The following is a 16,617-nucleotide window of genomic DNA, read 5'->3' as shown; positions in this document are numbered from 1 at the left end:
CTCGGCGGCGCCGTGAACATCTTCAGCCGTTACGGCTACCTCAGCATCAGCATGAGAGTGGTCCCAAGAAACGACACCGAGACATGGATCTTCCGTGAGCCGACATTAGATGTTTTCAGGAATCCTGTCCCCATGATGACCAGGCAACGACAACAGACCGCTGTGTTCGATGGAGACTTCCACATGGAGTTTTGCGACAATGTTCGCCAACTTCTGCAAGCATACTTCCGGGACTTCACGTTCGAGCGGCTCGAAAGGCCGTGGCGAGCGTTCAGCGCCAGCTGGTCGAAGGCGGCCATTGCTCGCCATTTAGGCATCAACTCGTCCTTCATCACAGGTGATCATTGTTACGTGTTGGTACGTGTTGCCAGATTCCGTGAGAATCAGAAATTGGCTGGTACCGCGGAAACGATGATCCTTGACGAGGCGGTTCTTCGGGAAACGGAGAACGTTACGGTCGGTGATACGGCGAGTGTAGTGCGATTTATCAAACATTTTGGATCGCATTATATCGCCGCTTACGTCACTGGAAACTCTTTGTATCAGGTAAGAAGATAATAGAATTAATGCCTCTCTAGTTCGGATCGTTCTGAATTCGAGATCAAGTATATTCGAATATTTACTTTATACGAGTATAAAGAATAGATATTTGAATATTCATATTGTTTCTAAAATGCTTGCGCAAGAGGAAAAATTTTATTGCATAAAATTTATTACTTCAAGATTTATTTCTACCTAGAAATCATTAAGTCATACGTTGCAAAACATCATCAAAGAAATTTTCTCTATGTAATTTAATTGTTTTTCTTATACAATCAAAATTACACTCTGAAACTGTGATTTAAACATGCGGGCGGAGTGACGTGTATCTACATTTTATCAGTGTATAAACCTTAAAGACCAGTCCAAAGATTTGTAAGTAGAATAGTGATACTCAAATGTATACTGGTTAAATTAATTACCAAGAAAAACTTATTAAAATAAAAAAAATTTGCTATGCAAGAAAATAAATGACGATCGGTATTTTCAACATCTAGTTAATTATAGAAATATATGAATTATACAAGTACATGAATCTTATTAAAAATTATTAAATTTTATATTATATTATTAAATATTGTATTAATAATCTCAAGATTATTAAATATAAATCTTATACAGGATATAGTTGAAGAAAATATATTAGAAAGAAAAAATTATTCTTTAAAATTTAAATCAAAAATATAGAATATAATTTCTTTATTTATGATTTATATTCCAAAAAAATCGATTATATATATATGCTTATGTAGATAATACGATTCATTTATGTCTATTTATATATGATAATTTTTTTATATAGTTATCTTTAATAACTATTCGTTGTTTAATATTTTAACATTTCGAAGGATGCATATTTTTTGTAAGATAAACATGTCCTTGAAATATCAGTGTATAGTTTTTCTTTTCTTTAATATAAAATAACTTTCTCTTCTTTTAAAGCACGTATCCTTCGAGACAATTTTACGATCGTGTATTTTAAATAAAAAATATTCCTTTATATGTACCTGTATTTACATGATATATCCGTTTCAGGTGTTCGTGTATACACAACAAGCGTATCTACGTATCAAAGAACGATTGAAGACCCGTGGCGTAGCAGATCTATCGAATATCGAATTGAACAACTACTTTTCACCGTGGTACGCGGAGCACATGGGCTCCATACAAGCAGCGAGCGGAAATCGCACCGTCGAGTCATGGGCGGTGGAACGGCTTCGAAACCAATATTACATTTTCTCATACGCCAGTTTGCTGAAATTACATGGTGATGCGATGTTGCTGAAGCAACTGGATAGTTTGTTGGGTAACGAGGCATTACTGCAACTACAGCTAAAGACACTGGCACCCATTTTCAAAGATCCTCAACGACGCGAATGGTTCCTTGAGGTTATTGATAATTACTTTAAGTTATGGGAGGTAAATATGTGAAGTAAAAAAATACGTCCTGAAAGGAGAAAATTGGTACACCTCCGTCATATTTACGTAAAAATTACGTACCGATCGTATTTGAATGTGGCGGACCATGATATACATGTACGTATATTAGAAGAGGAAGATCGATGACTTCGATATGGAAAGATCATTTGATTGTCGTAGAACGATTAGTGTTCGAACAATCGTTAGTCACGGTCTGCTGGATGTTCACTATTGTTTCTCCGTCAAACGGACGTTAGAATTTAATAGAGAAACGCCCAACTACTATATTGTTATTAAATAAGTATTTATTAATATAATCGACGATAGAAAACATTTTTATACAAACGTTTTAAATATATATATATATCGTATATATATATCACAAGCAATTTTCGTAAAAATGACTGAAAAAAAACACGATATCCTATTCCTATGTTTGTCGGTTTATTTTTGATATTGTTTTAATAATATCTGTTGCATTTTCGTTTAAGCTCTTCAGAAATATAGCGACAAAACGGAAATAGGATTCGTGGTTTTTTTCTTTTTTCTCGCTAATTTTCTTCTCGAGTGTTAACTTCGATAAATCAATTTCAATATTTTTGAAAATAAATCTACGTATTATATATTTTACAATATGTTTTATCTTTACAAATTTATGGACGTTATTTCAGCAGAGTTAAAATAAATTTGTGTGAGTATTTGAGTATAAAAGAACGTCTGTCAGTTTCTGTTTTGTATGAATAAGAAAAAGTTATTGGCACGGTAAAACGATTGATGGAGTAAAATTTATAGGAAAAATCGATTTATTTTATTTTTTTAAATATTAACGGATTATATTTTTTAACTTATTTTCTAACTTTCCTCGTTATCATGAAATCATAACAATAAACATATTAAAAATACGAAACAAATTCAAAAAAAAAAAATGAAGAACATTCAAGTATATAATAATTTTTTAAATAGAAATTATTTGAAAATTAAGAAATAAACGTAGATATATTATAAGAATCAGTATTTTTATATAAAATCCGATTATATTATATATAAAACATTCTGTAATTTTTGAATCAACAAGAGAAACTTGAAGAATATATGCTTATAAATTTTTATAAAATTTTGATACATTATATATAAAAATTTTTATTGCTTATCATATAACACTCAAAAGTGCTTTTACAATATTCTAAGATAGAATTATTTAAATGAATTTATTTTTTATTATATATATAGAAAATTTCATAAAAATCCATGTATTCGAATTCTTCAAGCTTCTCTATAAATCAATATATCGGAAATAAATTGAAAACATTTAAGACATTTAGAACTTTCATCACTTCAAATTTAAACATTTTCTATTGTGAAACGCGCAACAATTGTAAATAGATCAACCTATCTTCAGAAATATTGACTGTGGTAAGATTATTAAATTCTGTTAATGTATAATTATTACTTAGATTCAAAATTTAAATATCACATTGTCTATTTACTGACATTAATTTAAATTTGAGATGAAAAAAATCTCATTATTAATTATGTTTCACTAATTCAGAATGAATTTTTACGTACGTAAATCTTAATCGGTTTTTTTAAAAGTATGCAATTTTGCAGATGCTTCTTGTTCCCTACCTAATTTTCTTCCATTAACAACCAATATAACCGGAGTTTCGACGCGTATAGATTTGAAGTCAAAATCCTGAAAAAGGATATACTTATGTAATCGTTAATTTTAGAACAGGTATATATAACATTAAAATAATATTAACATTGTTAAGATAAGAAAACTTTTGATGAATCACGAATGGTTCGGGTATAGCAACAGAATCTCCTACAGTAACTCCACGACCTTTAGCAAGATTGTATACTGTTACAGCAATACATGTTTTTTCTTCATCAACAAGGCAAAAAGCGCTAAAAAGATTCGACACGTATTTATGAATCTTATTAATAAATTTCTTATTTGTTTAATTGTTTTTACGTTAATATTGTTTAATATAAAAAATTTACTTACAAAGGTACACAATCAGTATCTTGTATCCAACATACTACTTTTCCAAATATAACTTTCTCTGGATTTAATCCTAGGACTAAATCTTTCAATAATATTAAATCTAATTTTACAGTCTTCTGGCCGGATGTGAAAGAGCCACCTTTGTATGGTCCCAAATGTTTAATATCCAATGCCTACATTTAATCAGAAACCTATAAATATGTATAGGTACCAACATCATGTATTAAGTTTATAAAATAATATGAATCATCTTGAAATTACATTCTTATAAATAGAAAAAAAAATATTGTCCAAAAAAAATTTAAATACCCTTATCATTTGATACAATCTCTTCGGTTTTACTCTTCCACTATTGTTTACTGAATTTTGTACATCTTTTAAATATTGTAGTAATTCATCTCTTTTATTACGTGGTGTTTCCCATAATGGATCTAATAGCATTGCCCTTTCAAAAGACTTTAATGCTAAACTATATTCTTCTTGATATTTTAAGGCCTAATGTGTATTTTATTTAATTACATTAGGAATTAAAATTTATAAATTGTATTGAAAAAAAATAAAATGCTTACCACTGCCTTATTATGAAATAAATCAGGATTACTTCCTGCTACAATATCTTTTTCCTATAAATAATTTAAATGTTTACTACTAATTAACAATAAAAATTATTATAAGACTTACTGCTTGTGCATAAGCTGACATGCAAAGTCGTAAAATTGCAGGATTTTGTGCTACTGTAAAAAAGGAAGACAAATAGGCATTTCCTAATATTGCCCAAGAAATTCCATCTGTTGTATCAAGGCTAACTGCTTCTTTAGCATGTTCTACACCTTTCTGTATATTTTGCATTCGTTGTTCAACATTAAGAACTGGTTCTTGTCTAAATACCATTGATAAATTTCTTAAGGATACTTTATTCTTACCCTATAATTTTTATTATTATAATTTAATTATATGATATATAATTACAAAAAATAATAAGATATAATAATTAAGAAAAAGGATTTTACATGACGTAAAGCTCCAACAAAACAATTTTTTGCTTGTTGAATGTCATCATTTTTCCAATAACATTCTCCTAATTCATTCCATGCTTCTACTAAATTAGGTTCTAATTTCACTGCTTTTGTTAATAACTCTTCTGCTTGAGGTATAAAACGTTCTGTAACATTTAAAGCTTTTCCCTTTAGATAATAATATTTTGCTCTTGATCCATCAATTTCATAGCCTTTACATTCATCAAATTTATTTAAAGTATCTTTCATCTCTTTTTCTAAATCATTATTCTTTTTAATGGCTTCTTCGATAGAATGATTTTCAAAATAGTGATCTCGAAAAAAATATAATGCATTAACTTTTTCCTAAAATAAATAGATAAAATAAATTTTATACAAATAGAAAATAAAGATAGAACTAAATTTATAAATGAAATTATATTTTCTTGCATTAAAATTCATTGTTAAATAACAAGGAAATAAAGGAAGAAGGTAATTCACAGTAATTATCTATATCAATAAAAAAAAATATGTTATAGTTTTCTAAATTCTATTATTAAAACGGTATAAATACCGTCAATGCTACAATAGGATCTTCTTTAACAATATTTGCAGATTTTGCTCCTGCAACTACTTTATCATCTATAATTGCAGACATTTTTTTTTAAATACTTTTATAAGTAACTTATCACAATGAACTCATTATGCGTCAGATATAGATGATATTTTTAATTCTATACATAATTTATAATTATATATATGCAAATTAACGCTTAAATAGTAAAGTATAATCTATCATTCGAGAACTGTCAAAATGTTAATGTTTGCAGAATAATCGAAGAGGTTATGTGATAATTTTAATGCTAACTATTATATATAAAGTACTATTCACAATAATATTAAATGCAATCAATATTAAGTAATTTATAGTTTTCAAAGAAAATAAAAATATTATTGCTTCGATTCTATAATTTTTCAATAATAATCATAATGAAAATAATTAAAATAATTGTTTTCAATTTATGGCTTTTCATATGTTTACGGTAAGCTTCGTTTGCATGGTTATTACAAATCCAATTTGTAATATAGTACCAAAATATGCCGAGGATAGCGCTACTAGTATTCCTCCCACTGCCACCTGTCATGAGCATCAAACAGGGCAACTAGTAGAATCGCGTACTCTGTGACCGAAGCTTCCCCAGAAGGCTGCATCGTCTCAGGATCGCCATTTTATATGTTTGGCTCTGAGACTGGGACGGTGGGTGCGTGTGGTGCAAACTACAGAGCGTATTCCGTGTATTATCTGCAAGATGTTACCCAAATACTTTGCGCCCGACATGTACAAGTAACGACAGGTGTCGGAGTGTGTGATCGGGCAGCGAAGGCTCGGGCCGAAATGGTCCCGGAATAGTGAGCTGTGCGTGAGTGTGTTTTCATCGAGTAAGTGCGTCGCACACTGGCTTTTCACTGCTGTCACCATTTGTTAAATACCTGTGCCATTCGGGAAGTCGGCTTTGGGTCAAATTACGGACGGCCTCTGGATTCCTTGCGACACCCTCGCCATCATCTACGATGAGTTCGCGCAACATACCCTCAGACAAGGTGAGTCTTGTCACTTGCTCTAATATGTCTACCGCACCCTTCTTCTTTCTCCTTTATCCTTTGCATTCACACAATTTTCGACTGCTGTTAGATATAAATCATATAGTATCGTTTTACATATTTGTACTCTTATTCAGTAAGTTACGATCATTGGACCATCAATGTAAAATTATAATTCGATCAACGAAATATCTTTTCGTGTCTGTATGACTGCCACTTTTTCCGATTAAACAACGGATGTACACCCTCGCACTAACGATATTAATATCTCTTCTTTTTTCTGTCATTTGTTTGTTATTTCTATGTTATACGTACATATAATATTACACTTTTTTTTTTTTGATTTACGTTTAAGCGAAGCATAATAAGCAAAATAATTCGGTATGAAACCAAATTTCGCGCGGTAACATATACAGTACTGTTGATCGATCGTAAATCAGTACTTACGTCATTGGCGGTTAAATTTACTTATCATTGTTATTTCTCTTTTTTTATCGAATACTATCATAAATTTACACCTCTGGCTAATTAATGAACAAAGAATTACCTTTGATCATATTCCATGTCATTCTAACGAGATCATAATTTCACCGGTTCTTTCTTCTCTCCAAGAGCTCATGCTGTAGAGCCGTTTCCCTTTCCCCTCTTCTTTCTGAAGTTCCCTTCCAAGCACTGTGAATTAATTGTATTGTGAAAGTCATGACGGTACGTTCTCCACGCTTTGTGAATTATACCTACTATCGTCTACTGTAGAGAATCGTCGCGTATTTTTTTACAAAGTTGTCGCTACTCGTGAAAAGTGTCCTCTTAACTGGTCCAACGAGGCTGTTTAATTGGCACCAATCACAGAGATGACCGAGTACCTATACTTTATACGTTAAATACGTCGGTGTTCCTCTATCTCCTATTGATTCCTCTTCTTTAGTTTTTATTTCACGTCTCGATATGTATAAATTATTAAATCAATGACCGTACATATACATGGCAATATAATGACAGAATATGTGGTTGGTTGTGCGCGTGAGCAAGTATAAGCCGCGGGCTAAAGAATAGATCGACATACACTCAACCTATTCTGCTAAAAATAACATGCATTCAAAATTCAGCGGCATCGATGGAGTGTAAAATAGATGCAAATATTTGCGCGGCCCCTTTTCGCACGGATTATGCACGCTATTTCCAGCTATTTTCGTATCCACCATAATCGCCCGATCCTCCTCCCCTGTTTGTAATTAATTGACGATGTAGTGTACATTTGGTCATGTTCAATATAGGTGCGGTTTAATGGAGGAACGAAAAAAAACTGCATCATTATATTTAATGAAATTAATTAATCTATTTATTACATAAAAATTAAAATTTTTGTCATAAAGAAATTTTAAATGGCACATAGGTCAACTTATTTCTTGTTAGATACAATTCAGTATTTTTCATAGTATTTTGTACAGGTTATGATTTACTAAAAGAATAATGTTATGAATTTTAGATTTTATTTTTTTATGTGATTGATTTAGGATAGTAAATTTTATTACAATTATTACAATTATTAATTGTATTATTTATCGATTTTTAAAGTATTAATAAAATATTAATACTTATGATTGCTCACGATTGCTCTCTTGTAATTAATAATTATAAAAATATGATTTATTATAATATTGCATAAAAATTATATTCTATAACGTATTATTCATTTTCTAACATATATTGATCGAAATTTTTAATATAACATGCACTTTTTTCTTCAGATTATTTATTTTTTCAACATTCTTATTATTTTTATTTCTTTTGATAGAAGCAAATATAAATTTTTTGTAATTCTAACGTTTTAATTTAAATAGCCAAAAATTTTAATAATTTATTCGTGTTTTAGTTTTTCGTGTTTAGTTACAACAATTGTAAAAAAATTTAAATGCAATAAAATCAGTTCTGTTAAGCTAATGTTGAGTTTTCAAGAAATATTTTCCATGGAGAATTGCAATACCGCGGAAGCTTAGTTTCGTTACAATTAATCGTACAAATTGAAATTCATGGCAAACTATCATTCCGGCCTGGATACCAGAGAGAGCAGCAAACACGAGACCTTTCATTTCGTTGAAGATACTCTATTACTTAATTATTTTAATTCGTGAACGACATTTTCTCAAAAGAAACATCAACATATTTGTTCTTGATCAAATATTATATATAATATTATATAAAAATCAAAAGAAAAAAAAAATATATTTATTTTTTTTTAATTTTATAATTTTTATTTTACATGGAGATTATTAATAAATTGATGATTATATTTTCACGGTATTCAATAAGATAGACAATGCTCATGTTTAATTATTAAAACAAATGTAAAATAAACAAAAATAAAATAGATTTTTTTTACTTTTTTCCACTTTAATTCGAATTAGACGGCCGAATTGGCACGCGTTCATTGTTAACACATTCGTTAATACTCTGTTAACTCGTTGTTTTGCTTTCCGTTCATGGTACGTGTACCACCGATGGTGCATGTCGTAAACGTCAAAAACTTAAAACATATGCAACCCACACAGCAGGGTACGCGTTAATAAATCATCGCTACGCTTGTCGAGCTTGATAATAACCGTTGTCTTTCTTCTCATTTCATTTTATTAAATTTTTTGGATATTGCATGTTTCTGGCTATATCCTTGTTGTTTCTTTTAGACCAATTTGACTCAAAATAAAAATTTAATACATCAATCTTCAAAATTTTACTAAATATAAATATAAAATTTTAATAATGTGTTGATTGTTGTAATATGTATTTATGTATATAAAAATATATATTATATTGAAATTTTGGTGAAAATATTGCTATTATTTATTAATTATATTTATATATATTTTTTATCTTTTTCGTATATATTAATTTAGTTAATTTTATCTCATTAATTTTATTATAATAATTTTAATATTTTTTTATTTTAATTTCCATAATTTCGAAAAATTTTCTAATTTTCTAATTTTGAAAAATAAAAATCATTCTTATTATTTTCACTTTTGATTTTTACGAAAAATGATCAGTTTTTTCTTCAACTTTTTAATGGAGTAAACGAATTTACTTTCAAAAACTTAAAAACTTAAAATATCAATCAATAATTTATTTATTAACATCATTTATTTAACATCAAAAAGAAATTTACGTATAAATAATACCACTATAAATTTATTTTCAAATTGAACTATATTATCTCAAGTAATCTTGTATCATTATTATTAAAAAAAATATATATATATATCCTCGGCTACTATTTGCCGTAGGCGGCAGCCATATTTGGAATCTCAAGAGACATAATTAGACATAATTGGTCAAAGTAGTCACTTAACGAATAAGGTATCCAAGGTTTTAACCTCAAACTGGCAAAAACCGAGTACTCGGCTCAATTTTTTTCTATTATTAAAATAATTCGCCTATCTCTCATACATATAAAGTTACATGCACATGAATTTACATCTATTCTTAACCATACTACTTGGAAATTCTTTCATTTTTCGCTGAATACGCTCATTCGATTCGCCTTTCGAAGCCGGGATACGTGATTTATCAAGCTAGCTGGAACGTCTCGTTGGCATCGAGTTCGAAAGGCTCGGAGAACGCGGTTCAGTCGGCGGTCGCCGCCATTGTCATGTGGCTATCGAGAAAAGCACGGTCAAGGTCGATTAAAGAAAAGAACAAAATTGTATTCCTTTTTTCGTAGAAGAAAAATAGAGAAAGAGAAAGAAGAAAGGGAGATCCGTGCGATGGTTCGAGAAGCTATAACGCGAGAAAAATGTTTCTTCCAACTCGCACAATAAACTATGGCGAATGCGGTTCCCCCCTAGTATATGTATAAAGTTCTATATCGCTTTCTCCTCGCAGAAATACGAGAGTAGGCGGGGTAAGAGGGAAAAATATAGGAGGGAAAAATCGAGCTGTCCATCGTATGGAAAAAGACCGTCCAGCAAAACGGATCAAGGCGAATCAGCTTTTGTGAAACGTCTAAATCGATTTTCTGTGTCGGCTGCTTTTCTTCTCTGAACAGAAATGTGTGTCGACCGTGCTTGCGGGCTCGTTCTCTCTACGACGAGCTGACGATTCACTTCGTCCTTCTACTATAAGTCGAGGGCAAAGCTTTTCTGGATAAAGCGATTCGATGACGTTGTGAAGATGAAAGGCTGTCTCATTTTAGATGGTTGATAAATGTTTGAATTGCTTTGCGGGATGATATTTGTGATAAGAATGATTTCTTGTTGATCATTGATTATGCTGAATGACTAGGGTTTTCAAATTCAGAATATAAACGATACAAAAATGTTTTGATTTTAATTTATATATGTTACAAAGAAAATTTTATAAAAAGTTCTTTTTACATCTCGCATAAAAGAAAAATATAGAGCGAATACTTAAATCGAAATGAAGTGAAGTTCATGAGTTTTTTCCTTACTAGTATATTTCTTGTAATGTAATTGAATTTAAAAGTTTAATGTAATGCATTAAATTCTGATCGATGTTTCGAAGATCAGTTCTACTTCCACACAAGGAAACAGAATCCAATTGAAAAAAATATATCTCATAATTGGAATTCGATCCATATGATTATGTGTCCCTATAATTTCTGCAACTATATAATATTATGTTTTTTTAAAAGATATGAAATATTTCAAGTACTGATTTCATAATTTTTGTCAATAAATATTTTTAAATTATTCGAGCATTAAATATAATTAAAGTAAAGCATACAAATTTACAAGTATAAAATAATGTTATTTTTTATGCAACATAATAAATTTTTTTTAATTTAAATACAACAAATATTTAATAATTTTCGAAGTTCGATTTTTTATTTATCAATCTATTTATCGATTACGCTATTATTAAATGAAAAATTTAATAATTATATATTTTTAAAATGAAAATATTTACAAATAAAAAGATATTGTAATATAGTGATAAAAATTATTATTAAAAAGAAAAAAAATGATTATTCACGAGATATTCTGTTTTCATACTATTTTAAATTTCGTTCACCGAATGAGAAGTAATTCGATGTAGTTGTTATTTTATAATACAACTTTGTAACAATTTTTACAAATAAAAGAATTCAAAAATGAATGAAAGTTGAAATGCAATAAGTAAAGCAGAAAAAATCTTCGAATAATATTGTTCGTATAAATCACTATGATATTATATCATTCGAGTCGTATTTATTCCTAAAAATCTATTGTTTGCATTTTGAGACAATTATTAATTCGATAAGGATTATTGAAGTACAAAGTTCGATTTTTATCTGTAACAAAGAAAACGAGGAAAATATCTCGTTCTTTTGTCTATTTTTTCAATAATAATCTGAATAAAAAATTTTATCAAAGAATACATTATAATATATATACATACGTTTTTATTAAATATAAATTTTAAGAAAAACTAAAATTTGGATAATGTGATTTGAAAAGGATTATATCTTTTTCTTAAAGAACTTTATTAGCTTTTTATGCGTAGATATTAATGTTCTTCTTTTTATATAAATATATTAAATAAAAACTTGCTTATAATAAATAATACGATATTCAAATGGCCTCGTTATTTAAACGTCTTTTCCAACAAGAGAAAATCGTTCTCTTACTGTCGTTCTTTATATATTTCAACAAAGTTTCGAAAGAAAAGTCGAATAAATATTCGTTGGTGCGCGCGCGCGCGCTTCAACTGTAAAACATCTAAAAGTAGATTCGAACGAGATCCTTTAGTCTTTCACGACCCAGTTAAAACTGTTCGAAACTTCCGAATATAAACTCCGTCTCTTTCCAGAATAATTCCAATGTTACATGAAACACTTTATTCTCTTCAATCTTATACTTTTTTAATAATCTGCACTTCAGAATTATATCTTTTCAATAAATGATCTACGATTACCATTAATCCATTTAATTTGTCCATTAATTCATAACTATATAAAAACTCGCTTCAAAGGAATCCATACAGTAAACTGATCCCATTATTCGCATTTTTCTAGACTATAAAAATAATATCGATACTCAAAAATAATACTTTTCATAATAAATCGTAGTTAAATACATAATAAATCATAGTTAATCATAATACTTCTGTTTACGACTAAAGAGAAAAAAAGTCACGATTAACTCGATAATCGATAATTTCTCAAAAGATATCGCAAATACTTGATAGTAAGAGTTTTAAGTGATAAAGTAGATTCGTTGGTATCTGCAACTTTTTTTTTCCTTCTCCCGGTTATATTTCTACCACCGTTTGATGTTTCCATTTCAAAGTGGATTCTGCCGGAGAACGAGTCGATATTCTCGCAATCCATTCGCTTTCTACGGTTGGAGAGCGTGTGGTCGCGCTTGTTCGCCGTTCACTCGAAAAGTTAATGTTGCCACGAACGGTAACGCCGCTTTTTAAGGGAGATGCTCGTTTGATTTTTGCCGGTGTATCGCGATCCAATGAAAATCAAGCGGACAAATGAGTAGTACGGGCAAAATACCCAATTGACGCACATTTAAATACTTAATAATTTAATTTCCGGATCAAGACGGGATGATGGGATAATTTAAATATTCTTTCTTTTTCTATTTTATTTTATCTTTTATATACGATTTATTTTCGTATACTTGTTTATTTTTTTAAATCAATTTAAAGGTTAGCATATTTTTCATAACTTTTGTTATGAAGAATAAAAATAAAAAAAATTTTTTAAATCGAAAAAAATTCGATTAAAACTCGAGTAAATATGTAATACGGTTGTTGAAAAATCATAAAACAGATACAAATTATTTTTCTTTTTTTTTTTTTTTTTTTTGGTTGAAAAAAAATTGGGATTGAATAGATATTGAAAACAATAGATGTATTCTATTGTGTGATATTCGATTAAATTTTTTAGTAATTGAATTTGTTGTAAATATTGATTATAATGGAATTTCCATTTAACCAGTACAATGAATAATTTCCTCGAAATTACTATGATTCTACGCATTATTAATGAATAAAATATTGTATTTATTTTAATTAGTTTATGTATATAATTGCAACAAACAAAAAGAAAGAAAAAATAAATTGCATTATGTCTTGAAGCTTTTAACGAATGGGTCAATAACATTACTTAACGAAGAAGTACTCTTTGATGCTAAGACAATATTGGAACAAAGGATTTGTTCGTAAGAACAATAGCAATAGAACTAGCATAATATCTTGAATAAGCATTGTTAGAATATCTTCGAATGTTGGCAGCAAGAAATGTTGCAGCAATAATTTCTATTGAGTTAATGTATAAGAAATGTATTTGTCGTTTAGAAATATTGATTAACTGCTTATATAAGTTGTTTTGTTATTATAGTACTTATATTTACAAATTAGATATTTTTATTTTGTTATTAAGAAATAATCTTAATTATATTTTGAATAGTTTATTAACAAAGGTCAGTTTTATTATTCTTCACAGATAGATATATAACATATCTATCTGTATATGTATATATACATATAATGTAATATAACATTATTTGCGCAAGATGAATGATTAAATAAACATATACAATTTATATAATATAATAAATATAATTTATAATTGCATCTAAATGTATGATAAGGATTAATGAAATGGAAGATTAATATTAATTAATAAAACATTTTCGTGATGAAAAATATTATTGTGCATAATTAATGGAAAATTATGATTTTATTTGAGATTATTTTCGAAAGATTCCTTTTTAGAAGAGAAAGTAAAATTCCTTTGGAATGCTGCTATTTACTGATTTGATCCATATGTGCAATATTTAATATTCAAATATTTAATATTTTATTAACAGTAAATATTAGAATTGCATAGGAAATTCTTTTTATTCTAATAGGACTTCATTCTTCCTACTCATAACATTTATAACAACAGACAATATAATAGTTTAATAACACAAATTTCACTTCTATATTTTCATTGGATAGTTCAATAAAAATCATAGAATGATGAAAAGCACTCAATGAATATCATATTTGTGTAAAAAAAATATATAACAATATATCACATGTCACAGATATTTGGACTATCCATTCTCTCGAGAGAGAATTGCTGACAATCCTATAGTTGTAATATAATATGTGAATTCAAAATAAATAACAATTTACATAAAAATAGATGTATTCGACTTATATATATATTTGTATATTTTGATTTTAATTTCATAATATAACAAATTTTTTTTCTTTATAAAAATTATTTTAAGTATAATATTTTGCATTTCAATGCAACTAGATATCTAATTAAAGATTATCTTATTTTTTATCTAATAAAGTTCTAATAAATCATCATACAATAAAATTCCATTTATCTGAACTCATCAAGAGACATATATAAATTAAATCATCATAGAAGTAGATGTCATATTATAAGAATCCATTGACTTATTATTTGTATTCATCTATATTTTCTTATATTTGTATTAATGACTTATTATTTGTATTCATCTATAATTTCATATTTCATTGAAAACTGAATGTATATTTCATTCAAAACATCTTTTCAATTTAAATTATATTCTAATTACATAAACATAAAAAAAAACTATATTTCGAAAACAAGATCAAATTGATCATCTGTTCGCTTATTTCATTGTTTATAAAGTGTTGAATTCATTTCTCAGAATGTTTTTCATTTTAAATTGCATCTTATATACACATGTTCACGAAATGTTTTTTCCCCTCAATTCTATTTTAACAAACTCGTTTTTTTACTCTACATACACGTGCTGTTTACACGCGTAGTACGGAAAGCTCATTAATGGGGCTATACATTGAAAAGTACTGGTCCGGTAGACACGGTTCGTAAGGAACCGGTCCTGTTTACTCACAGAGCAAATAAAAATTGGCTGTGGCACGTGTTGTTCGTGTGCGATATCGAGATTCGTTTGTCATGTAAATATTTTAACAAAAACCTTGATATTCTGACTCTGTGAAATATTTCACGCGAATGATTTATCAACCATGAATTATCTTTACACTTATTTACAAGCATGCATATATGTGTATATATGTGCAGAAAAAGAAAATTATTATATTGCGTTTAAAATTATGTTATCATTTATTTGTTGTTCCAGTACTTTTTTACATTCTGTTAATTTATTTTTCAATTTATGTATTCTTTTTATATTGCGATTATGTCATCGATGCATAATTTTTGTTACTTAATTGTCATATCATGATTTGTATTATAATCTTTTAAGGTTAACTTTTGAAGAAAGAATTTTTTTTTATTTTATTCTAATATTATATCTACTGAATATTTATATCTACTGAATTTATTTAATTTCGCTTTACTTTCAAATAAGCTTTATTAAATAGTATATATGATATATAGGAGTTTAAAAAAATTCAATGTTTTTGATTGGTTAGTAAATATCGACTTCGTGACACGAAAGCGATTGCACGGCAATGCAAATTCCGTGAGTTAGGTCCTGTGAAATTCATGATACGTTAAGCATACATTGCCGGGCTACATTCAACTGATTGCATCAGAACCATATTCTCGTATCACAATTGCCAGCTCAATTCGTTACCACTACAGACTATGCACAACGGACAGGTGCATAAGCAACTGGTATTCACGATCGTTTTCGGACGCGATAATATCCGATATGACGCGACCGATATTTCTGTAATAACAGACTCGTACGATGAACTAGGAAGATCGTGATAGATCGCAACTCTGCCAAAAGCAATCATATGTTTTTCTTTATATTAGTCATCACTAATAAAGCAGAATTTATTGAGAATATTATGATTATCCTTTCTTCTATGAGAAACATGATTCAACGTGAACGTATAATTTATATAATGCTGCGTTCACATTAATCAAACGTGTTCATAAACAGCAATATTCAGACAGATTTTAAATTAATGAATAAATCTTTTAATATATATAAATATATATATATTTAATATATATAATATATTTAAGTATATGTATATAATAATATGTATACTTCCAGAAAAAAGAGAGTGAATAAAATTAAATAGAAAAAAATAGATTTTGCATAGTGAGATGAGAATATG

General features: G+C 28.5%; 3 protein-coding genes across 6 annotated transcripts in view; 2 read left to right on the top strand and 1 right to left on the bottom strand.

Annotated features, from left to right (window-relative positions):
* Nucleotides 1–2,092, top strand: part of LOC102671357 (torso-like protein) — a 21,360-nt gene extending 19,268 nt beyond the window's left edge. For 3 of the 4 annotated variants that reach the window (XM_031509557.1, XM_031509558.1, XM_031509559.1), the window contains 2 exons: nucleotides 1–546; nucleotides 1,576–2,001. In XM_031509557.1, the coding sequence (XP_031365417.1) occupies nucleotides 52–546; nucleotides 1,576–1,971 (891 nt within the window). In that variant the 5' untranslated portion in view covers nucleotides 1–51 and the 3' untranslated portion in view covers nucleotides 1,972–2,001. Of the gene's footprint in view, nucleotides 547–1,575 lie in introns of all 4 variants that reach the window. The other variant, XM_006613803.2, reaches the window with a different exon arrangement.
* Nucleotides 2,093–3,276: 1,184 nt separating this feature from the next.
* LOC102678842 (tetratricopeptide repeat protein 5-like) lies at nucleotides 3,277–5,817 on the bottom strand. Its single transcript, XM_006613780.2, has 8 exons — nucleotides 5,537–5,817; nucleotides 4,978–5,328; nucleotides 4,649–4,891; nucleotides 4,537–4,590; nucleotides 4,277–4,462; nucleotides 3,968–4,140; nucleotides 3,723–3,867; nucleotides 3,277–3,652 (listed from the first exon to the last, which is right to left on the bottom strand). The coding sequence occupies exons 1-8, from the start codon at nucleotides 5,618–5,620 to the stop codon at nucleotides 3,533–3,535; spliced, it is 1,356 nt and encodes a 451-aa protein (XP_006613843.1). The 5' UTR covers nucleotides 5,621–5,817; the 3' UTR covers nucleotides 3,277–3,532.
* Nucleotides 5,818–6,111: 294 nt separating this feature from the next.
* The window catches only part of LOC102679653 (ubiquitin-like protein 3), a 71,254-nt gene continuing 60,748 nt past the window's right edge, over nucleotides 6,112–16,617 (top strand). Inside the window, exon 1 of the mRNA XM_006613782.2 lies at nucleotides 6,112–6,564. Within this exon, the coding sequence (XP_006613845.1) occupies nucleotides 6,535–6,564 (30 nt within the window). The 5' untranslated portion in view covers nucleotides 6,112–6,534. The remainder of the gene's footprint in view (nucleotides 6,565–16,617) is intronic.

This window comes from Apis dorsata, unplaced genomic scaffold (assembly GCF_000469605.1).
Source record: "Apis dorsata unplaced genomic scaffold, Apis dorsata 1.3 scaffold_162, whole genome shotgun sequence".
Taxonomy (NCBI): Eukaryota; Metazoa; Arthropoda; class Insecta; order Hymenoptera; family Apidae; genus Apis; species Apis dorsata.
This window is presented reverse-complemented; position numbering and strand designations above follow the sequence as displayed.

Excerpts from the sequence above, each read along its gene's own strand:
- LOC102678842 (XM_006613780.2), bottom strand. The coding sequence starts at position 5,620 with ATGTCTGCAATTATAGATGATAAAGTAGTTGCAGGAGCAAAATCTGCA. Across the intron at positions 4,141-4,276 it reads GATTGTATCAAATGATAAGG|GCATTGGATATTAAACATTT; the intron begins GTATTTAAATTT and ends GATTAAATGTAG. Across the intron at positions 3,868-3,967 it reads GATACTGATTGTGTACCTTT|CGCTTTTTGCCTTGTTGATG; the intron begins GTAAGTAAATTT and ends GAATCTTTTTAG.